Source organism: Tauraco erythrolophus, chromosome 11 (genome assembly GCF_009769465.1).
Source record: "Tauraco erythrolophus isolate bTauEry1 chromosome 11, bTauEry1.pri, whole genome shotgun sequence".
Classification (NCBI taxonomy): Eukaryota; Metazoa; Chordata; class Aves; order Musophagiformes; family Musophagidae; genus Tauraco; species Tauraco erythrolophus.
Window position 1 is genome coordinate 18,380,149 of NC_141475.1, and position 22,639 is coordinate 18,402,787.

General features: G+C 66.7%; 1 protein-coding gene across 1 annotated transcript; it reads left to right on the top strand.

Moving 5' to 3' along the window:
• Positions 1 to 959: 959 nt before the first annotated feature.
• TNK2 (tyrosine kinase non receptor 2) lies at positions 960 to 21,644 on the top strand. Its single transcript, XM_086618135.1, has 16 exons — positions 960 to 993; positions 10,368 to 10,545; positions 10,688 to 10,758; positions 11,951 to 12,163; positions 12,247 to 12,399; positions 12,594 to 12,871; positions 12,947 to 13,073; positions 13,166 to 13,312; positions 13,660 to 13,754; positions 16,680 to 16,874; positions 18,345 to 18,436; positions 18,956 to 19,000; positions 19,384 to 20,699; positions 21,179 to 21,274; positions 21,364 to 21,491; positions 21,607 to 21,644. Exons 2-16 carry the CDS (start codon positions 10,383 to 10,385, stop codon positions 21,611 to 21,613), a joined length of 3,126 nt encoding a protein of 1,041 aa, XP_086474261.1. The 5' UTR covers positions 960 to 993; positions 10,368 to 10,382; the 3' UTR covers positions 21,614 to 21,644.
• The last annotated feature ends 995 nt before the right edge of the window (positions 21,645 to 22,639 follow it).

A 22,639-nucleotide genomic window follows, 5' to 3' on the forward strand; every position in this document is an offset into this window, starting at 1 on the left:
GGCGGGGGTGCTCCCCCAGCGTGCGGGGCCGGGGCGGGGGCCGGGACCGGGACCGCGTGCACCATCCGGGGGCAGGGGGCGAGCGGGGCCCCGGGGGTGCCGGAGGGCGGGGGGCTGAGCCCGGGGGTGCCGGAGGGCGGCGGGGTGGCCCCGGGGGTGCAGGAGGAGGGGGGCCTCTCTCGGGGGGTGCAGGAGGCGGGGCTGGGGGCGCTGCCCCGCGGCCAGGAGCTGGTGACCGGCGGCGGCGGGGAGCCGGGGGACGGCGGCGTGGGGCCGGGCCGGTGGCACTGGGTGCCGCTGGGGGAGCGGACGGGCCTGCAGGAGTGGGGCGAGCGGCCCGGGCCGGTCACCGCCATCGGCAGCCCCAAGGCGGGCGCGGAACTGCGGCGGCCCCGGGAGCCGGGGGTGGCCCGGGCGCGGCGGCGGGCGCGAGACGCGGAGGAAGCGGCGGCGGGGGAAGCGGGAGGCAGCCCCGGGGCGCAGCCCCCGCGGCGGGCGCGGGGCGCGGTGCGGGGAGTGCAGGAGCGCGGCCCCAAAGTCGGGCAGGAGCAGGGCCTGAGCCGGCGGGCGCAGCAGGAGCGGGGCGGGGGGCGGCGGGAGGCGAGCCCCCCGGCCCGCGCCCGCTGGTGGGTGCGGCGGGGCCGGCAGGAGGAGGGGGAGGCCCGGGGCGGGGTGCAGGAGGAGGGCGAGCTCTACCCGGGGGAGCAGGAGCACCCCGGTGGCACCCCCGGGACACGGACCCCGGCACAGCGCCAGAGCCGCAGGAGGGCTGCCCGGGTGTGAGGCCGGATCTGGCACACGGTGCCCACCGCCCCGCCGGGGATCCCACCCGAGACCCCGCCGCCGCTGGCGTCGATCGGTGCATCCCGCCCCGGCAGGCGGGCACACGCATCCCGCCTGGCATGCCGGCTGTCCCAAGCACTGCCGTGCCCGGCCTCTCCCTGCGGTGACACTGCAGACCCGGCGCAGGATGCGGTGGCGGTGAGCAGAGAGGTAAGGAGCGAGGCGCGACCCTGCAAGGGGCGAGGGAGGGTTCCGGGTTCGCCACTGCGGCGTTGCCCGGGTCTGCGTGTGCCCGCTGCGCCTCGCTGGATGTTGCTGGCATCATGCCCTGCAGCACCACGGGCTGCCGGTGCTGCTGTCGTGCCCAGGTGCTGCAGGGCCAGCGAGCCGCCATCGGCAGCGTGCCTGACCCCCCTGCTTCTCCCTGCCACGGCAGAGCAGGCAGCGGGGTCTGGTGCGCGTGGGTGCCCAGTGCCCTTGAACCCTCCCAAACCACAGCGGAAGCTGGGGGAAGGTTTTTTCCTTTCCTGGAGAAAAGGCAGCTTTGCTCTGCTCCTCCTTGGGCTTGTGGGAGCTCCAGCACTGAACAGAGGATCCTTGTCCTCCGGGGCCAGCCCTGTCCCTCGGGGTGTCGTGCTGCTGCCGAAACCTGGAGCAGCGGTGAGCCTCTGCCCACTGGCTTGGTGCGGGCAGTGCCGTGGCTGTGTCCGGCCATGTTGCGGCAGGTTTTACTCTAAACGCTTGGGACCTTTCGGGTACTTTTGGTCATTGTTGTTTTGTTTTGTTTTTTAATAAAACCTTTAAGTTAAACCTGGTAAGGTGATGTAGACAGCCCAGGGGAAGGTCCCACCTCACTGGTAGGACCCTGCTCGGCTTTTGGTATGGTTGGACCGCCTGACCACTCTGCAAGCAGCAGCTGGGGAGGGGGGTTGCAGAGGCAGCATCTCTGCCCGCAGAGCTGCCGCCAGCCGCGGGCCAGAGGCCGTGCCAGGGCTGGGCCGTCTGGGCAGGGCAGGCCGGGGCAGAGCCCGGTGCTGGTGCTTCCCCACGCACTCACCTCCCTGGGGCTGCCCTGGCACGGCATTCCCCGGGGTGCCCTGCTGCTGCTGGGCTCTGGCGTCGGCTTGCCATCCAGCAAGGTGGGTCCCCCCTCGTCAGGTGCCGGGGCTATGCATCCCCCTCCCTTACTCAGCCCTTCGCTGAGCTGGCTGAGGGCAAAGCCCTTGAACAAAGTTTTTCAGCGCCAGCCTTTGCAAAACTCTCCTAAAACCGGGACCTGCCCGGAGGGGTGTCTCTGAGCAGGTCTGCGCTGCCAGGCCCCTCTTTAGGGAGACGGCCCACCCTCGGCTGCAGTCCTGGTCCCGCTGCTGCCCGCAGGGAGCAGCCTCTGCACCCCCATCCATCCGCGCCGAGGCCTGGGGGTGTGGGGTGGGGGCCATGCAGGCTGTGCAACCTGTTACCAACCCCCGGAGCTGCCCGAGCCTCGTTAGCCCGGTATTCGTTAGTGCAGGGCGTGGGCCAGCCCTGCCGGCAGGTATTGTGGGTATGGCGGGGGGGGGCTGGCGATGCCTTCCTCCTCCTCCTCGCCCTCTGTCTGGGGGCTGACAGCCTGCTGTGACTCAGCCTCCCCCCGGGATATGGGGGCTTCCATGGGCAGAGAAGTGGCTCCCACGGGACTGGGAACCACTGCAGGCTTGTAGCTAAGCCCTGTCGCAGCCGCCCTGCAGACCAGATCTCACTTTGTGCTTCAGCTTCCCCTGAGAAGAAGCTCAAGGCTCCATCCTGCCCCTGGAGCACCAGGGTTTGGACTCCAGTCACGCCTGTGAGGGATGGCAGCCGTCGGGGCAAAGCATCCCAGGGGGCATTACACACTCACGTGGGTTTTGGGGGGCAGGAGGGGGCTGGGACAGAAAGGCTTTAAGGAGAAAGTCTCTGCTGAGCAGCTTTGGGGGGGCACTGCCCACGCTGCAGCCTGACTAATTAGGCTGCTGTCAGTTAGTACTAATGACCAGCAGATGCTGGATGGTCTGGTCAGGGCACTGCTCTGCTCTGGTGCCGGGGAAGTGGGGGTTTAGCCTCACCACTATCCCTGCCCGCAGCTCCAGTGGTCCCACCTGCCCTGTTCCTGGCGCCCAGCACGGAGGGGAGATGCTGTAGCGTGGACGTGGCTTTGTGTCCGTCTGGCCTGAGACCTGGCAAACTTGTTTTATGCCAGCTGCAGCCCACCCCAGAGGCATGTTCCCCCAGGGAAGAGGGACCAGCTGGACCTGGGGCTTGTGCCAGTGCCCCCCCCACTTCCCCAGCTGGCCCAGGGGCAAAGCCCACCCTTGTCCTGGGACTTTGGGGGACAGCTCTACAAAGGCTCTTTCAGCAGCCTGGGCAGGGCAGAGGGTGGCCCCGGATGCTCCTGGGGGGTCTGGAGGGCTCAGGGTGGCCAGACACGGGGTGCTAGGCTTGTGGGTCTCATCCTGTCCTCTCCCTCCCTCCCCCACCCAAAGGGACCCCATGGCTGGTGTCGCCACAACCCTGCCAGCCCCGTGGCTGAGCTGTGACGCCGTGCCCCCTCGCATACCGCCCAGCTCCTGGTAGCACTGAGGCTGGCACCGCTGAGGGCCATCGCGGCCCAAGTCAAACGAGCACAGGATCAGAAGGTGCAAACCAGCCTCACACCAGGGCAGGGTGGCAGCATCCCCGCCATGGCAGCATCTCTGGGGGCAGTGATGATGCCAAGGCTTGGTGATGCCCAGCCTGCTGTCCTCCCCTTCCCTGACACTGCCCACAGGCATGGGGCTGAGGGCAGGTGGGCAGGGTGCTGTGGGTACTGGGGGGGCGTTGTTTTGCTGGCTTGTCCCCCAAAACACCACGATGTGTTGTCTCCTTGATGGGAGAGCTTGGGGCCGAGGTGGGAGCTGGTCATAGGGATGACAATTCCTGCCTCTCCCCTGCCCGTGCTGGGGAGCCGGGAGACACAGGACAGGCTCAGGCTGCCCTGGCTCGACCCGCACAGGGGATTTAGCGGAGGAAAGAGGCTTAGGGAGGGGATTGGGGTTGTGCCGGGCTCTGTCGGGGTGGAGGGGCCCTCCACCCGCCTGTGTCTCTCCTCCCTGGGCAGCCACCACTGCGGGCAGGGGGTTGGAGCGGAGGACGCCCTGTGCCAGCGGGCAGGGTCAGGCCATGGGGCTGGGCTCTGGGAGCCCAGAGGCAGCAGCAAGGCGGAACCTGGCACCCCGGCCTCCCCGGCCACCCCCACCACGGGGGTCACCAGCCCTCCGTGCCGGCCCCCCAAGATCTTCTGCTTGCCCAAGCCAGCCAAGTGAGCGGCATCGAGTGCCAGCACCGAGGGAAGTGAAACACCCACCGGTACGGGGTCCTGCTGGGGGGCATGGAGTGGTGCAGTTCAGTGAGGAGCTGGGTTGGTCCCTGGGGAGCCGGGAGGCAGCAGCATCCCAGGGGTGGGCAGGATGCAGCCAGCAGCCCTGTCTGATGGGAGCGGGGTGCGTTTACGCGTGAGTATGTGCGTGCCCGCACGCCTGCACCGAGGCAGCCGGGCCGGGGAGTGTGTCACCACAATTTGGGGCCACCCCCGGGGCCCCGCCAGGGCTGAGCGAGCCAGCCCGAGGCACCACCGCAGCTGCCCAGCCGCAGCCAAAGCCGGTGAGATCACTTCCAGGTGACACGGCTTCCAGGAAGGTGGCAGGCGGGCTGTGGCAGCGAACGGGGTGATGTGCCGGAGGTGAGTGGGGGACCCTCTGCCCCCTCAGGAGCTTGGGTTTGGGGACCCATCGCTTCCTGGGCTCCTCTGTGAGGGGTGGTGGGCACAGGGCCTGGGGGATGCTGTGTCCTTGGTCCCCAGGGATGCTGGAAGGGGACGTCCAAGTGCCAAGTGTGATGTCCCAGGGAGGTCCAGTGTCCCCTCAGAGGGGAGGGGTGTCCTGTGGTCAGCATGACTGCCACTGTGCCGGGGGGGCAGGGGACAGTGCGCCCCATCTGGCAGCTGCCATTGTGCCCCCCGGGACAGCGATTGTGGGCAGGTGGGTGGCACGGTGGGATGCCATCTGTCCTCCCACAGGGGACCTCGTCATTTGGGTTTTGGCTGAGCCCGAGCAGGCCGGGGGACCCGATGTGTGGTGGGGGTGACCCAAATCTATGCCTGAGGCTGTGGGGACCCTGCAGCATCGCTTTTGCCAGGCAGGCTGGTGAAGGTTTCGGGGCACTGGGGCCAGAGGCAAGGTGGCATAGCACGTGCATCAGTCACCGGCCTGTGGCGTGCCAGTGCGGTGACGCCGACGGGCCGCGTGTGGGGGTGGCTCGCTGCTCCCACGCCGCGGGCTCGGCTGCGCAGCTGAGCTCACCTCCGTGGTATGGCAGGAGGAGCCGCCAAGGGGCTGCCCTGCCTGGCCCCCCAAGCCCCCCGAGCTGGGGCAGGTGTCCCCTGGGATTGGGGCTGTTGCTCTGAAGCCGGGACCGCTGGAGGGGATCAGGATGGTCTTGTGCCCCCTGCCCCGGCACAGTGACACCCTGGTGTCACACCCCCCGACACCCCATTCTGGCTGTGCCAGGGTCTCAGGAGGAGTGTGGGGGAGAGCAGTGAGGGGGGTCGTGGGAGCACTTCTGGGGATCAGGAGTTAGCACAAGGAGCAAATTGCTCCCCAGGGCTGTGCTGTGCCCCGAAGGATGAGCAGGTCCCAGGGGGCTGAGGGGGGGCTTCAGGGGCTCTCCCACACACACGCTTTCAGCCTCCTTGCAGGCTTGCGGCTCTGGCCGGGGGGCTCAGAGGAGGGCCATGGCTGGGCAGTGTTGGGGTACAGGCCAGGCCCAATGTGAAGATGGGGGGTTCCCCATCCAGGGGGGTGGCTTTCCAGGGCCACCTGTCCCTGCTAGGGGCCGTGCCTGGTGCAGTACCTGGCAGAGGTTTCAGAGACCCCCATCTCCCTGTGAAGAGGTGGGGGGAGAGGATTGATCCTGGGACCAGTCCTTCTGACGTGTCCCCGACCCCCATCCCGGCAGCGCCCACCGGGGCCTGGCTACTCTCCCGGCCCTGCTGTGCTTGCGCCGACACTGCCGGGTCGCTGCGGAGCAGCCATCTTCCCAGCGCATCCCATCCCCCTCTGCCAGTGCGGGGGAGTGGGAGGGATGCTGGGGTTGCTGCCAGCCCCAGAACCCCACCACCCCTCCACAGGTGCCCAGGAGGGGGGTACAATGCTCCTTCACCCACCTCGCTTGCCACAGGACCCTGGCTGCTGGATGATGCTCCCCCGCCCTCTCCTCCTCCTCCTCCTCCTCCTCCTCCGCCTGGCTGCCTGCACCGCATCCCTGCTGGCGGGCTGCACCGTGCCGGGGTGGGGGGAGAAGGGGGCTGCGAGCACGGTGCTGGGGCTGGCAGCGATGCCACCGCCTCTCAGCTCTGGTGCTGGAGCAGGGAGAGCAGGCGGGCAGTTGGGCTGCGGAGCCAGGAGGAAGACAGCAGTACCAGGCTGGGATCTGGGTGAGGATGGGCACCTAAGGGGCTTGTCCCCCCTTTCTCTTTCCCTGTCTCCTCTGCATCCCTCCATCCATCCTCCCCTCCCCTCCATCACCATTGCGGTCACCTTCACCCTCTCGCTATTTTCCGGAACTGCAGCAACTTTCTGCCATGTGATCCCAAGCCCGGCTCCAGCCCTCGCCGCCCCCAGGCAGGCGCGGGCGTCTCCGCAGAGCCCCCCCGCTCACCGCCGCGCTGCAGCCACCACTGCCGCCCTGGCCATGGGTGAGAGATGTGACTACCAGCGCCTGAGCAGCGCCGAGGAGGAGGAGGTGGAGATGCTCGGCCCCCTGCCCCACAGCTTCTCGGACAGCACCGGGCAGAGGGCCCTATGGCCGGGCATCGGGCGCCTCACGCCGCCTCCCCGGCAGGACGTCGCCCCGGGCATGCCATGCCGGCGGGTCAGTGCGGGGGGAGCCGGTGGTGGGGAGCGGCCAGAGGCACCTGGCTGGGCTGGGTTTCTCCAAGAGGGGCAAGGTCCTGCTGTAGGGTGTGGGTTGGCAGCTGGCATGGGGATGGGGGATCCCTGCATGGCATCTTCCCTCTCTGGCATTTGTGGTCATCTCCACGGCATGTGGGATGGTATGGGAACGGCACCCCCCTGCATGGCTGCACTCCCATCCTGACCCACGGGAATGGGGCTGCCTGTTCCTTTTTGCTGGGGAAACTGAGGCACGGGGGAATGGTGTGCGGCAGCGTGGCTCAGCCGGGCCTCACAGCTTGGTGGGGGGGACACAGCACCCAGCACAGGATCTGTCACTGGGGGGTGTCAGGCGGTGTGGGGTGGTGTTGGGGGGTAGGGAGCACGTAGGTATATGTGGAGGGTGCAGCTGCCTTGGGGTGTCATGGGTAAGAGTAATGGGGAGGGAGGACAGTTTGGTCACCCGTGCGCCAGCTCGGTGGATGTGCGTGGCCGTGCGTGATGCCGGGCGAGCGTGGAGGCGAGGAAAATGCCACACCAGGGGTGGGCACCCGTGGGTGTGCGCGGGCGCAGGCGGCTCCAGGTGTGCGTGAAGCGGAGGCGGGAGGAGGCCGGTGTGCTGCCGCCGGCTGTGCGGCGCCGCCGTGTTTGCGCACGTGCAGCCGCGCAGGGCGGTAGCTGGGGGGTGCACGGAGGTGACGCACGCGTGGGGGGGCGGCTGCGGTTGTGCAGGTGGCGGGAGGCGCGCGGGGTGCCGGGGTTTGCGCCTGTGTGGTCCCACGGTGCACGTGAGAGTCGTCACCGCCCGAGCGTGAGCCGGGGTGCACGTAGGGTGCATCCCCGGGGCTGCAGGGCACGGCGCGTGTGCAGGGGGCGAAGTAGAACCTGCGCCGGGGTTCTTTGCTGCCTGCTGGATCATGAGGGCTAGACGGGCACCTGTGACACACCCCCCCACCTCCAGGATGGGGGTGGCAGGACTCTGCCTGCCTGTCTCAGAGCCGAGGTTGTGATGTTACCCTGTGCACCCATGGGTCAAGTGTGATGGGGGAAACTGAGGCACAGAGCCTTCCTCCGGCACAGCAGGCAAGACTGTGTCCCTCTGCTCCCTTTTGGAGACCAGTACTGCCAGTGTGGGTGCCAAATTGCGCAGCCTTACCCAGGGTTTGTGGTTGCAGGAGGTGGGCCAGGGTGCAGGAGGCAGCACAGTGGCCCCAGTGGGTGCCAGTCCCAGCTGCTGAGGGTGATGCACCGTTGCAAGGCAGGGAACCCCCTGTGTCCCCGGCGTCCCCTGGGCCAGGGAGAGGGGAGCTGGCGCATGGCAGAGGTTGGTGCGGAGGGCACCATGCCCGGGTGTTCCCAGTCAATGGGCTTGTTGTGCCGGGTGCCTGTGCTGCCGGGTGCCAGCCGGGATCCCGGCGGTGGAAGCCACAGCGGAGGCTCCTCTGTGCCTGGGCATGTGCTTAACCCCCTCCCAGCTGCCTCCCGGCACCGCAATGGCTGCGGTTTGGGGGGGCCAGGCAGGCGGGGGCTGCAGTGAGAGGTTACCGCGGGTCTTTCCTCTCTCACGCTGTGGCTGCCGGTGCAGCCAGCTGTTCTCCCTGGGGAGCCCACAAGCAGACACCAGCACAGGGGTTGGGTGCCAGCCCCACCAGGGAAGGGGGGTGAGCCTCAGGGTGCTGGTGGCACCCCACGGCAGAGCCCCATGGGGGCTGGCAGCCGAGCAGCGGGTAGGTTCGTCAAGCCAGAAGCTCCTCCCGCAGTGCCCATTGCCCTGGCGTCGTGCCTGTGGCCTCGGTTGGGGAGCGGAGAGCCGGATGTCTCCTCTCCCTCCCTCCTTCTCCGCTTCCTGGGGGGGAAACTGAGGCCCGGGAGCGTTTCCCAAGGCCGGAGTGAGTTTCCATGGAAATGGGAGCGGGGGTCCAGGCTACCAGCTGCCGGCGCGGGCACCCGCCGAACAAGGGAGAAAGCGGCACATTGATGGGAGCCCGGCCCCCTGGGCGCGCGTCCCAGCCCCGGCCGAAAATAACCCCTCCCGGGGAGCGCTGCGCGGGCAGCCGACCGGGACTGAACCCCGCTGCCGGCCGGTGGTCCCCAGGAAGTGGCTCCAGCCACAGGAGTGACCCCCAGCCCTGCCTGCCGCCTCCCCCCCCCCGCCCCGTTGCGTTGGGGAAGGGGAGGGCCGGCCGGGAAGATCAGGAACCGGACGGAAGGAGAGGGGAGAGCCACAGCCCGCGGCCGGCCGACGGACGACCCGAACCCCTCTGACCGCTTCGGGGGGATATACGGGGCGGCCGAGCCCCGGGGCGGCATCTCCGTAGCCGAGCTGACGGGGCTGCGGGGGCCGCGGCTGCCCCGAGCGGGCTCTGCCGTGGGACTCCGACGCCGGGGAAGGGACATCGGCGGTGGCAGGGGCCGGCGGCGGGCAGCCAGGCAGGATGCGACGCTTCCAGGCTTTGCGCCGTTCCTTCCCCTTCCTCACCCGCTTCCGCCTCTACCGAGTAAGTGCCGACCCCCGCCCCCGGCGGACCCCGCGCTGGCTGTCACCGGGCACCGGTGCCTGCGCGGCAGGGCACCGGCCGGCCCCCGCCAGCCGCGGGCACCTACGTACCGACGGCCGGCGGCTGCTGTCGGCCCCGCGTGCCCCCGTGTGCCCCCACGCGCCCCCGTGCCCAGCTGCTTGCCGCACCCGCCGTATTTTTAGCCCAGTGCTGAGGGCTGTAATTGCGGTGACGCGGCCGGAGGACCCGAGCGCTGGGGGCGAAGGTGCCGGGGGCCACGTCGTGTCCTGGGGGAGAGGAGAGGATGGAGGGGGCTGCCCCGCTGCGGGGCTGGGATGGGGAGGCCCACCTCCCTTCTGGCTGTCAGCGGCAGAAGGCAGAGCTGCGTCCCCTCCTGAAAAGGTGGCGATGAAAGGGAGGGGGGAGCCGGGATAGCAAGCAGGGATGAGGAACGGCGAGGTGCGTGGGGAACCCTGGGTGAGACCTGGCCCATCCCCTCCCTGTGCCCTGGCATGGCTGGGAGGCGACACCAGCAGTGCTGGGGTGCCCTGTGCTGCAGCTCCAGGGCACCAGAACCACCCCGGGGGCCCCGGTGTCCGTGTCTGCCCCCTCCTTGTGGCTGCTCAGTGAGGTGCCACCAGCTCTGGCAGAAGAGACCCACCATGTGTCTGTGTACCAGCCCAGCTGGCTGTGCAGGCATGCAAGGGGGCAGAGAGGCAGTGCCAAGGTGGCTGTCCCTGTTGGGGACAGCAGCCACCTCCCCAGGCAGCCCCTCCGGCGGAGCAAAGGGAGCCTGGCAGGCATGGTGCCAGGTGTGGGGTGGCCTTTGTGCAGGCGTGGTGCCAGGTGTGGGGTGCCCCTTGGCTTGGGGCTGCTGCCAGGCACATCTGTCCTGTGCCCCGGGGCTCTGCCCCCTCCCGTGTCCTTGGCACCGCTGCCTGGGGACAGCCTGTGCTGGAGGAGAGGGGTGAGCTGGTGTTTCTATGGGCACAATGAGGTCCCCTGCCCATCGCTGGGGGTCCTGCTGGTGGGGTGCCTCTTCTGGCCTCTGGGGGCCTGAGGACAGGCTCGGGATGAGTCCGAGACGATGGGGCAGAGGAGAGCGAGGCAGGGTCCCCCCTAATCTGGCACGTTGTCCTCGCAGAGGCTGAGCTGTAGCATGCAGGCGGAGGAGGGCACGGACTGGCTGCTGGAGCTGCTCACGGAGCTGCAGCTGCAGCAGTACTTCCTTCGCATCCGGGACGAGCTCAACGTCACCCGCCTCTCCCACTTTGAGTACGTCAAAAATGAAGATCTGGAGAAGATCGGCATGGGACGCCCCGGTGCGTACATCCCCCTCAAACCTCCTCCCATACCCCACACACTGCACAGCATCTTCTGGGGAGTCCAGAGGAGCATGCGGTCCATGGGGCTGGAGGGACCCCCACTCCGTGCTGGGTCAGTGACAGTCCCTGTGTCCTGCAGGCCAGCGGCGGCTGTGGGAGGCGGTGAAGCGGAGGAAAGCCATGTGCAAGCGGAAATCCTGGATGAGCAAGGTAGGAATGGGAGTGGGGCAGGTGTGGCAGGGAAACTGAGGCAGGCAGGAGGAGCCGGACTTCTGCTCTTCCCTGGTGTCTGGCTTTCCCCATGCCCCAGTCCTTGGGGACTGGCAGGGAGATGGGCAGAAGTCCCTGTTGCATGCCGTGCCTGCGGCGTGACCCTGCCAGTGTGCACCCTGGTCCCATGCAGGCTCCTGGGTCACTTCCCAGTGAAGGACGGCCCTGCCGCCCCGGCACTCGGAAAATTCGTTCTCCTCGTCTGATTTGCCTCTTTGCCAGGAAACTCATTTGCAGCTAACGAGCCACAAGAGCCCGCAGATCTCACCCCAGCTGGCTCTGTGGGCAGCAGCCCTGCCCAGACCTCTGCCCGCCGCATGGCAAGGGGGCACAGCCCTGTGCCCACAAGGGCTGGGAGCACAGGAGGGCAGGGGACCCCGGGATGCACACATGTGCGTGCAATGCCATCCCTTCCAAAGCTAGTGCTGCTGCCACCCCAGCACCCCTAAATGAGCAGGGCACTTGCCAGCTGGGCACTGGGTTGTGGCTTCTCCCCTGCATGACTCATCTGGGCCGGGACTGGCTTTTAATAGAAGGCAACTCAGCCTCGCACCGGGCACAAAAATGCCACCTCCCACCCTAGCCACATGCTGGGCCTGGCCCCCATGCACCCCGTGTGGCTCCCAGCTGCCAGGGCTGGGATAAACCACATCCCATGGGGCACATATCGGTCCTGGCTTGGGGAGAGGCAGGGAGAGCCCATCCCCATCCCCTCTGGGCAGCATGTATTGCGAGGACCACATCGCTGTGGGGTTGTGTCATGATGCTCAGCCCAAGCTGGAGGTTTCTCTTGGCTTTGTGCCCAGGCACATCATGTGGCCACAGCTTGGCCAAGGAGTGCCCAGAGCCCTCTGGCTACCACCTAGTTTGCCAGGGCTGCGGAGGATGCACCGCGGGGCCGCAGAGAGGCACAGCCCCCTCCTTCTGCCCAGATCACAGCTCAGTGTGCAGGCAGCTGGAGGAGCAGAGCCTGCTCCCGCAGCTAGCGTGTTCTGGGTAATCACCAGTTAGGAGTCATTATTAGGTTCCAGAGTGTACTGGTCAGGCAGGGGGTCCTCGCACTGCTCATTCACAGGTCCAAGGACCTGGGGTATCTCCATGCCTGTATCTCACCTGCCTGTGTGTCCCGCAGGTGTTCAGTGGGAAGCGCCTCGAGTCAGAGCTGCCGCCTCAGCCCCAGAGCACCTTCCGCAAGCCCCCCACGCCACCACCCCCAGAAGCTGGGGGCCAGCACTCCCTCACCTGCCTTGTGCGGGAGCGAGACCTCTCGCTCTTCGAGAAGCTGGGTGACGGCTCCTTTGGTGTTGTGCGTCGCGGCGAGTGGTGCACGCCTGCTGGCAAGACGGTGAGGGGGTCATGGGGGGGAGCCGGGCAGCGGGACCACTTGGGGGAAAGATGCTTCGGGGCTCATCCCCGCTTTGGCCGTAGCTGAACGTGGCGGTGAAGTGCCTCAAGACTGATGTGCTGAGTCAGCCAGAGGCACTGGACGACTTCATCCGGGAGGTGAATGCCATGCACTCCCTGGACCACAGGAACCTCATACGACTCTACGGTGTGGTGCTCTCCCACCCCATGAAGATGGTGAGTGTGGGGGGACAGGGCTGACCCCGATGCTGCCCCATGGGGGTTCCGGGTGATGGGGTTAGCAAAGTCAGGCTGGATCCATACCCTGAGTCCTCTGCTGGCATCCCCAGTGGGGCACAACAAGACTGGAAATGGGCCCAACCAGAGTGCCCCTGGTCTGACCAACCTGCTCTTTTCTCCTCATGGACCAGGTGACAGAGCTGGCCCCGCTGGGCTCCCTTCTGGACCGCCTGCGGAAGAACCAGGGCCATTTCCTCATCTCCACTCTCTGCCAGTACGCCATCCAGGTGGCCAAGGGCATGGCCTACCTGGAGTCCAAGCGCTTCATCCATCGTGACCTGGCTGCTCGCAACATCCTGCTGGCCTCCAACGAGCTGGTCAAGATCGGGGACTTTGGGCTGATGCGGGCCCTGCCCAAAAATGATGACCACTATGTGATGCAGGAGCATCGCAAGGTCCCTTTCGCCTGGTGAGCCCTGGGAAGGAGGGGACCTGGGGGTGCAGCACCCATTACCTCCTGATGCTCATGTCCTTCGCCACGTAGGTGTGCTCCCGAGAGCCTGAAAACACGCACCTTTTCCCACGCCAGCGACACCTGGATGTTTGGGGTCACTCTCTGGGAGATGTTCACCTATGGTCAGGAGCCTTGGATCGGCCTCAATGGCAGCCAGGTGGGTGCACGGCAGGGACCTGCCTGCCCCGACTCACCCCAGCAGTGCTGGTGGGGACCTGGGACCCCCTGACAGCACCCTCTGCCCCACAGATCCTGCACAAGATAGACAAGGAGGGTGAGCGGCTGCCGCGGCCCGAGGACTGTCCCCAGGATGTCTACAATGTCATGCTGCAGTGCTGGGCACACAAGCCCGAGGACCGACCCACCTTCGTGGCTCTGCGGGACTTTTTGGTGGAGGTGAGCGAGCAGGGAGTGGGACAGGGACCTCGGCGTCCCCTCCCACCAGCTCTGCTTGAGCCTGGGCAGTTAGAGGTATCACTGAGGTAGGAGGTGACACTTGGGGGGCTTGGGCCAGGCAGCCCCAGGATGGTGACACAGTCACAGCAGGACGACCCTGGGTGCCACCTTGTCCCACCCATCTCAGAGATGTCACAGCTGAGGAGGGACCGGGAGTGGTGATGCTGTCTCTTGCCCATTTTTGGGGCTCCCTTGCCCTGTATGGGACTGCGACTGGCCTCAAAATGGGGCAGGGACATGGGGGGAGGGCTATGTCCCCTGTCCTCCTCACCCCTCTCTTCCCCCAGGCCCAGCCCACGGACATGAGGGCTCTGCAGGACTTCGAGGAGCCTGACAAGCTGCACATCCAGATGAATGACATCATCACAGTCATCGAGGGCAGGTACTGCAGGGGGGCAGGGGAGTGGCAGGGGTTGAATAGGGGGGCATGGACCAGCTGCCAGCTTCAGGGCTGCCAGCCTGCGTGGGAACAGGGAGACTGCGGGCACTGGCAGAGCTGTGGGGAAGAGGGATGGGGAGGGGGGGCTCTGCCCCCCCAGCACCCCTGGCCGCATACCCCACAGGTGGGCAGAGCTGCCCCAGCTCCCCTGGGAGGTGCACAATCCCCCAGCAGCACAGTGCCTGGGGGGGCCGCTGCGGTGCGGGTGGGGGGACGCAGCCGTGCCTGGGGGCAGCGCAGCCGTGCCTGGGGGCAGCGCAGCCCTGCCCGCACCGCCCCCCCCGCTGACTCACCCCGGCAAACCGCACGCCCCAGGGCCGCTCCCTGCCGATAGCGGTGGGGACGGGACGTGCCACCAGCACCCGGGGACGTGTCGCTGTCACCGGGCCGGGAGAGGCGGTGGGGAGCTCGGTACCACGGCGGCATGACCCGTTTCCCCCGCGCCGTGGACTTCGCTCCTCGGTCCCTTCCGGCCAGCCCGGGTCACGGCCACCCCTCTCCGCCGCCCCGGGGACCTGCGGGCTGGGGGGACCTTTGGTCCCCGCATCCCCGTCGCAGGATTTGCCCGTTCCCCTCCAGCTCGGGGACAGCGGGGACCTCCCAAAGGTGTCCCTTTGACGGGAAGCCGTCCTCCCCCCCCCCCAAAGGCCCCGGGGGGATGAGGAGAAAGGCTCCGTCCTTCCCGCCTTTCCTCTCCCCCTCCCGGGGCCAGCTCCCCGTGGTTAGTGACGGCCCGGAGGTGAATCAGGCCGGATTTGTGTGTCTGCAGGGACCGGCTTTCTCCCGGTCCGGCGCTGCCAGGGATGACTCTTGCCCAGGATCTGGCGGTTTAATTGCAGGGAGGGGAGGGAAGGGGAGGGGAAGGGAAGCGGCGTCGGCGGAGGGAGGGAGGGAAGAAAGGAGGGAGGGAGGGAACGGCGGAGGGCGGCGCGGCCGCGCTAGTGCGCTTACATCGGCCCCACCGCCGCATCACGGCCGGGCTGGGGGTCCCGCTCCCGCGCCCCCCGCCCCGCCGCCGGCCCCAGGTGAACCACGGAGGGGGAACGGAGCGGAAGGTTGACGGGAGGGAGACGGGGGGAACGTGGCCGCGCTGGAGGGTGCCGGTAGGTCGGGGAGAGCGATGGAGCTGGAGTGCAGCCTTCCCTGCCTCAGTTTCCCCGGGGGATGCCGGTCCTCGGTGATCTGTGGTGGGCACGTTTTGGGGTTGCTGGGTCTGGGCAGGCGGGGTGGGCTCTGCACCCGGGGGGTGGCAGGAGCCCCAGAGGCTGCCGGCGCTCCCGAGGGACCGGAGAGGAGACCCTCCCCGTGCCTCAGTTTCCCGCAGCGTGGCTTCTCCCCACCGCACAGCCGGTGGGGGTGCCCGGGCAGGGAGGGGAGGGCTGGAGGGGGTGGGCCTCCTCTCGGGGGCCGCATCCGGCCCCGCCGAGGCCGCCCGGGGCACCGTAAACACCCCCCACCCCTTTTCAAGCCCCTGCCTGTCGTTCGGCGGGCGCCGGGCGTGCGTACGTGTGTGTGGGCAGGGGCAGGGACCTACCTGAAAGCCCCCCCGGGGACCCAGCCGGCCGCGGGAGGGGGCTTTCGGGGGGAAGCCAGGGCAGAGCCAGAGCAGGTTTGTGCCGGGAGTCCGAGCCCGGATCCGGTGGGATGAGGCTGGGAGAGGGGGGTCGGCCCGGCCGAAGCATCCCTCCGGCGGGATGGGGATGCGGCGGTGTCGGGGCGGAGGAAACCTCCCGGGGAGGGGAACCTTCTCCCCTCCCCGGCCCGCCGCAGGTGAGGGAGGGTGCCCGGTGCCGGCGGGGCTGTGCCGTGGCCTCGCCGAGGGGTCCCGGCACTGAGTAAAGGAGCTGGCTGGCGGCGAGCGGGGAAGGTAAACAGGAAAAGGGCTGAGCTGAGCTGAGCTGGTGGCCGGGGGTGACTCACAGGTGACTCCAGGAAAACCGTGGGGCCCGTGCCAGACTCGCGGGGCTGGCAGCGTGCATCACCCGCCGTCCCCTGCCCGGGGCACACCCTGCCTGCGGGAGGCGGGGGGCCCTGGCAGGTGAGGAGGGGGAACGGGGTGGGAGCAGGGGGTGTAGGGGGGTTAGAGTTTAGGGCTGGAGTACCCTCCATTGATTTGGCATAGGCTGGGCAGGGGGGGCACTCCCCTTCCCTGCATCCTACCTGTCCCTATCCACTTCCAAGATGGGCAACTGCCCTATCCCACCCTGGAGGTGGCTGCATCTTGGGATAGCCAGGTGGCTTCTGGGGTGTGCGGGGCTCTCCTGGGGACTGGCACCCTGGGGACCCTACTCACATGGCCACGGGAGGTTTTGCAGCTTGAGCCCCCCTGCCCACACCAGCTTGCATGGGGCTCACCAATAACATAGCAGGGGAGCAAGGGAGACCCTCCCCACCCCCCCAGCCTCCTGTCCCCCCCCATGGCCCCCCAGTTTCGTCTGTGGGACTGGGGTATTTGAGGGTTCAGCAGCAGATACCGTGCGTGTCCCTTGTGCTGTCCCCAGCTGCACGGGGCACAGGGGGACCAGCGGTGAGCAGCTCGGTGCAGGCATCACCCCAAGGCTCCTGCATAATTTGGGGCAGCTGGGAGGAAGAGGAAGGGGTGCATCTTTTTGGGTGCAAATGAGGAGCTTCATCCCCCACTGCCCGCATCCCTGGCACCTCCTGGTTTAGAGGCTGTGCAAAGTGGGAGGCAGAGCACACTGCTGGCGTAGGGTTGGGATCCTGGGCACCCGGCTTCCCTTCCCAGTTGTGCCACTGCCTGCCTGCGTGGACTTGGATGAGTCTCCTCACCTCCTCCCCTGTCACGAGGGCAAGCGCGTGTCCCTCTCCCGTCCCCTCGTTGGTAACGAGGTCCTTTTTATTTCTTAGGGCTGAGAATTACTGGTGGCGGGGTCAGAATAAGCGGACCCTAAAAGTGGGCCAGTTCCCCCGAAACACGGTGACCTCGGTGGCGGGGCTGTCGGCCCACGACATCAGCCAGCCGCTTAAAAACAGCTTCATCCACACAGGCCATGGAGACACCAACCCGCAGCACTGCTGGGGGTTTCCCGATAAAATTGATGAGTAAGAAACTTTCTGTCTTCTCTGCATCCCTTGCCTGCTCCCTGCCTTCCCCACTGCCCGCCGGGCATGGGAGCGAGCCGTGGCTTGGCTGTCTTCCCCCTTGAAGCATCTCTTTCCCCCTGCTGTACTGGGGACGGTGGCTCCGGGTAGGGTCCCCGTGGCTGGACTAACTCCCTTGCCTCTTCTCACTAATGGGGTTGGGGATGTGGGGGGCCGCTGTACTTGGGGGAACTGTCCTGGGAGAGCACCTTCTCCGAGCCGTGCAGTCCCTCATGGCTGTCCTGGGGCAGGGGGACATCAGTAAGCACCACCTCAGAGGTGGCCATGTTACCCCAACGCTTTTAGGGTGTCCCAGGGATGCTAAACCTGCGCCTTTCAGTGCCCGCGTGGAGGGAAGCTGCAGTAGGGATGCAGCCTGGCCCCACGCTTTTAACAGCATGAGTCTTTTTAAAAAGCAAAACATGAAAAACATCTACCAAAATGCTTTTCCCTCCTCCGCTCCATCAGGAGAGACCTGGTCTGTGATGAGGGTGAGGAGTTGGGTGCCAGTGCCCCATACCCCTGCCAGGTGGGACTGGCCGTGCCTAGCATGGGTGCTGGGGGCACCGGAGGCGGTGGGCCAGAGTGCCTCGGCTCAGGGCATTGGGCACAGGGAGGTCTCTGCCAGTGCTGGGCTGGGGGGGGATGTGGGAGGGCTTTGGGAGAGTGGCAGGATAGGATTTCAAAGCCTGAAAAGCTCCTGGTGGGTAGAGCCAGCTCCTGTGCTGGAGCCCATTCCCTGGGAGTGTGATCCCCACCGCTGCTCAGCATCCCAGCCTCAGGACAGCTCTGCCAGTGCCCGCGGTCCCAGCCTGACCCTCCCGTGGTGCCCGGTGCCACAGGCTGTGCCGGTGGCCCTTGCAGGGCTGAACCGAGGCACCGCACACGCGGACCCGGCTCGTGCCCCAGCAGGCCTCCCCGCGCCCCGCTGCGTGGGCACAGGCGCTGGGTACGTGCCGCCCGGGCCGCCGAGACCGCACCGAGCTCGGCACACACCCAGGCCTTCGGGCTGTGCCGGCTCCCGCCGGCTCCCTGCTTCACCACGCCTGGCTTGCGACGGCTCGCCCGGGCCTCCTGGCACCCCACCGGCATGCCGTACCGGGGCACCGTGCCCTGGATGCAGCATCGCACTGTGGTACCCCAGTGCTGGGAGGTGTCCTGGGTACCGCACCCTGCATGAGTACCCTGGGCACGGCACCCTGTTTGCAATCCCCTGGGTACGGCATGTCATGTACGTGGAGCCGGAGAGGGATGGGTGACAGTGGGACAGCACCGGGCTCTGTGCCATAGCACTCTCGGGTGGGGAATGGTACTCACTGGGGCATGGTACATGGCAGAGGGGCTGTGGGGTGTCCTGAGGGACATGGTGTGGGAGTGAGGGGTCTCACGCGGCCCTTGCTGACCCCTTGGCTCTTTCCTCTCTCCCCACAGGCTGTACCTGGGAAATCCCATGGATCCTCCTGACATTTTAGGTGTGGATCCGAGCACTGCCAGACCCACCCAGCTTCCAGGCAGGGCTAAAAGTGAGCAGCTTTTCCTCTTCCCCTTGCCTGTCAGCTATGCAAAGCCCCTGTCCCCCTGCTCTGCTGCCAGCGTGATGGGCTGGCCCCTCTCCTTTCCATCTTTCTGCTGCCACTTGCTTTTTGCAGACCTAAGGGGGAGCTGGGGTGATAGGGCACGTTGTCACCTGGCTGCGTGCCACTACCAGCAGTGTGGGCGGCTGGTGGCTCTGCCTGGCTGGACTCTGCCCCGCTGCCCTTTGTCCAGGTCCCTTGTGCCCTCCTGGGCTCCCCGGTACGGGGAACCTCAGCAGAGCCACCCCAGGGAGGGAGCTCAGACACTGCGTGTGCTGCAGTCTCCCTAAACCTCCAATTCTCCCTCGGTGGGGAGTGGGGAGCTTCCCACCGGCATCCTCCCCACACCCAACTGGTGCCGGGGGACACGATGAAGTGTGCACCCCGCTAACGAGCGCCCCGGCTGCCACTTGCTCCGCGTCCTCACCCTGCACCTCTCTTCTTCTTGGGCTCTCTCTTCTCCCGCAGGGCAGCCGCCTCCGCGCCCGCCTCAGCCTACTGTCCTGCTCACCAGTAAGTTGGGCTTTTTCGGGTGCTGCTCTCCCTCCTTCGTGCTCCTTTTCTCTCTTAGCTCCTTTAGTCCCCTCTGCCCCCGCTGGGTACCACCATGCACCTATGGGTGATGGGCAGCTGTGGTGAGGACATAGATTTGGAGCAGGGTGGCCAGCTTGGGGCAGGAGGTAGGGTGCCAGGGGGGCGGGTACCCCTGCCCTTCCCCACCCCGCACCCCCCTGGCATCCTGCCCCCTGCCCTGGCAAGCATTGCTACGCCCAAGGAGGGAGCAAAGGCAGCTGAAGCTATGGGGCAGTTTGGGGGCATGGGGATGCAGGTGTCTGCCCTTGCACCCCCAGGAATGAGTGCTGGGATCCTCACCATCCTTCTTGGTCCCGTCTTAGAGCCTTGTTATGACCCGGTCAGCGAGGAAGAGGAGGGTCTGCCAGGAGGTCTCCGGAAGCTCTGCTTGAAGAAGCCGGGCACGGGGAAGGGCCTGCGACCAGTCAAGCCGTCGGCACGGGTGCCAGGCACCAAAGTGGGCGAGCGGCAGCCCAGCCGGCTGCTGAGTGAGGGACCGGCAAGCAACGAGGTGACGCTCATCGATTTCGGGGAGGAGGTGCCTCAAGGTAGCCCGTCGCCGGTGGGAGAGCTGACGGCCCCGTCATTGGCCAAGCTGGCCATGGAGGCCTTCTCCTTGCTGGACAAAACCCCACCGCAGAGCCCCACGCGGGCTCTACCCCGGCCCCTCCACCCAACGCCAGTGGTGGACTGGGACGCTCGACCCTTGCCCCCACCGCCCGCCTATGATGATGTGGCACAGGACGAGGATGACTTTGAGGTCTGCTCCATCACCAGCCCCCCAAGCCGGCGGGGCAAGACCAACTATGGCTTTGTAGATGAGGGCGAGCGGGCACCAGCACTGGAGGACAATCTTTTCTTGCCCCCGAAGGAGACTAAGCAGCCCAGCCTGATGCAGACCACCGAGATCTTCGAGGAGCTGCAGCAGGAGTGCATGAAGAAGCTCAATGTCCCCCTGGGACCAGCTGCCCCCACCGATGACAAGCCCCAAATCCCCCCCCGCGTCCCCATCCCTCCTCGGCCCCTACGCCGCAATGAGCCCGGGCGCTGGTCAGGAGAGCTTTCCCCGGCTTCAGGGGGCGAGGAAGACCGGCCACCCCAGATTCCCCCCCGGGACCCACTGTCGCAGCCCACCTCCCGGACGCCCAGCCCCATGGCCCTACAGGTGGGCTCCCCTCAGCAACGCGCTGCCCTCTGCTCCTGCCTCTCCACCTCGCCAGGGAAGCCCATGCCCACCACGCAGAGCTTTGCCCTTGATCCCAAGTACGCCACCCCAAAGGTCATCCAGGCGCAGGGCAAGGACTGCTCCAAGGGACCCTGCATCCTGCCCATCGTGAAGGATGGGCAGAAGGTCAGCAGCACTCACTACTACCTGCTGCCTGAGCGCCCTGCCTACCTGGACAAGTACGAGAAGTTTTTCAAGGAGGCCAAAAGCCCTGAGGAGATGCCAGTGTCCCGCCTGGTCACCACAGCCACTGTCCGTCCCATGGTGCAGCAGCTGCCACAGGACTGCAAGGCCAACTTCTCCTCCAACAACAGCAACCCTGGGCCCAAGTGCCTGGTGAAAGCCTCCTGCAGCCTCCAGAAGATCGTGTATGACGGGCCGGATGGCTGCCGCCCCGCTGACAAGATCCAACTGGTAAGCAGCATCCCCGGAGTCCATGGGCAAGAGGGGACACAGTGGCCATGGGCTCCCTTGGACAGCAGCCATTCCCACCCTATGCCTTGGTTTCCCCAAGTTCGACCTCGAGGGGTTGGCTACAAGGGGTGCCCAGATGTGCTGTGGGACGTTAAGTGTCACTGCAACTCCAAAACGGGGATCGCAGGCCCTTTTAACCCAACTGAGCCCTACCCATGGCCCCAGGGAGGGGGGAGGAAGGTGGCTGTCACTGTGGTCCCCTTCGGCTCTCAAGGCTGGGTCCACGGTGACTGAGAGTCTGCACCCGAGCCCAGGAGAAGCTGAAGATCCCAACAATGAGGATGGTCGCAGCTCCAAGCTGATGGTCCTCCCTGGGGACAGAGCTGGAGAGACGGGCAGCCCCAGTGCCCCCCTGCTCCAGCCACGGACTCCTCACTGCCTGGGGGTGGTGGCAGGCACTGACCACAAGCTCCTCACAGGTGCAGGACACAGTGCACGGCGTGACCACCGAGCAGTGCCAGGCCGCCCTGCAGAACCACGGCTGGAGCGTCCAACGGGCCATCCAGTACCTGAAGGTACCGCGTGCCCCCATCCCCCTGTTCTGGCTCCCACAAGGGTGGCAGCACCCCTGTCACCTGCCTCGCCGTGCCCTGTCCCCTTGCAGGTGGAGCAGCTCTTCTGCCTGGGGCTGAAGTCCCGTGTTGAGTGCCACCGGGTGCTGGAGATGTTCGACTGGAACCTGGCCCAGGCCAGCTCCCACCTCCTTGATCCCTACAGCACCTCCCGCCAGAAGTAGGAGCATGGATATATTTTTGAGGGGGGGGGGGGAGTGTCTCCATACCACACTGCTCTTGGCCAACTGGTACCGTCACCCCTCCTGAGCTTGCGTCCTCTCCTCTCCTTACAGGCGGTGACAACAGGGATGGGGCAAGCCGCGTTGGATCTGGAGCAGGCATCTCACCGCAGGGCCCCCCACCCCGGTGCCCACCACCACCCACGCAACCTGCTGCTGGACTCTGTACTGAGCCCCTGGTAGGGGCACGGGGACACCCCGAAAGGGAGACTGCCAAGCGCCCCAGCCTTGTCAGGGTGCCTATGCCTGGGCTTCGGCGATGAGCTTCATCCCCTGGCCCCTCGTTGAACTGTTTTTGTAAAGAGAAATGTAATTTTAATATATATTATATATATATATATAAAGTATTCTATGGAGAGGAGGAGGGTGCCTGTGGCTGTCTCCCAGGTTCATCCCAGCCAATGCTCAGGGACAGGCCACGTCTCCATGGATGCTGGTCCCTCTCTGAGGACAGCCAGGACTGTGACCCGCAGGACCTGCCGCAGGGATGGAGCCTGGGTGCAGGGTGCCTGGGATGGGGTGCACGTGTGCTGTGGTGCCCAGCAGGCACTGGGGATCCCCAGGGAGCTACATGACACAGGCATCCATGAAACCCCCCAGGAATGGCTCTAAGACTGTTTTGGGGTGCACAGGTCTCCCCGTCTCTGGCTGCTGGAGTTTTTCACATGCTGTCCCACCTCCGGGACCAAAGCTTCGAGGCGGGGCACAGTTTTTCCCCTCTGAGTGGGCAGTGCTTGCCCACGGGGATGTCCCCGTGCAGGGGAGCCCCCTGGGCCCCCCGTTGCCCCCGTGAGACTCTGCTCCTGGCTGCCGCCTGACTCATGCCTGGGCGGGGAGTGACGGGACCTGCGTTGCACCCCCACCCATGTGCGGGGCGGCAAGGGACCTTGTGCAATCAGATGCCACTGCGCAGCTGCAGCCGGGTGCCGGGGCGGGGAGGGCAGGGGGAGCTGTCCCTGCAGGGTCCCAGGCCAGGTGGCAGGGCTGATCCCTCGCTGGGTGGGTGTTGGAGCCCCTCAGCTGGGTCCCCTGAGGTGACACCTTGCAGCAGCATCAGGAAGGGGTCTCTGTGCAGGTGGAGGAGGAC

Bases quoted from the DNA above. Each gene is read 5' to 3' on its own strand.
- TNK2 (XM_086618135.1), top strand. From the start codon at position 10,383: ATGCAGGCGGAGGAGGGCACGGACTGGCTGCTGGAGCTGCTCACGGAG. The intron at 13,755-16,679 runs GTACTGCAGGGG...TTTATTTCTTAG, and splicing joins ATCACAGTCATCGAGGGCAG to GGCTGAGAATTACTGGTGGC. The intron at 18,437-18,955 runs GTGAGCAGCTTT...CTTCTCCCGCAG, and splicing joins GCTTCCAGGCAGGGCTAAAA to GGCAGCCGCCTCCGCGCCCG.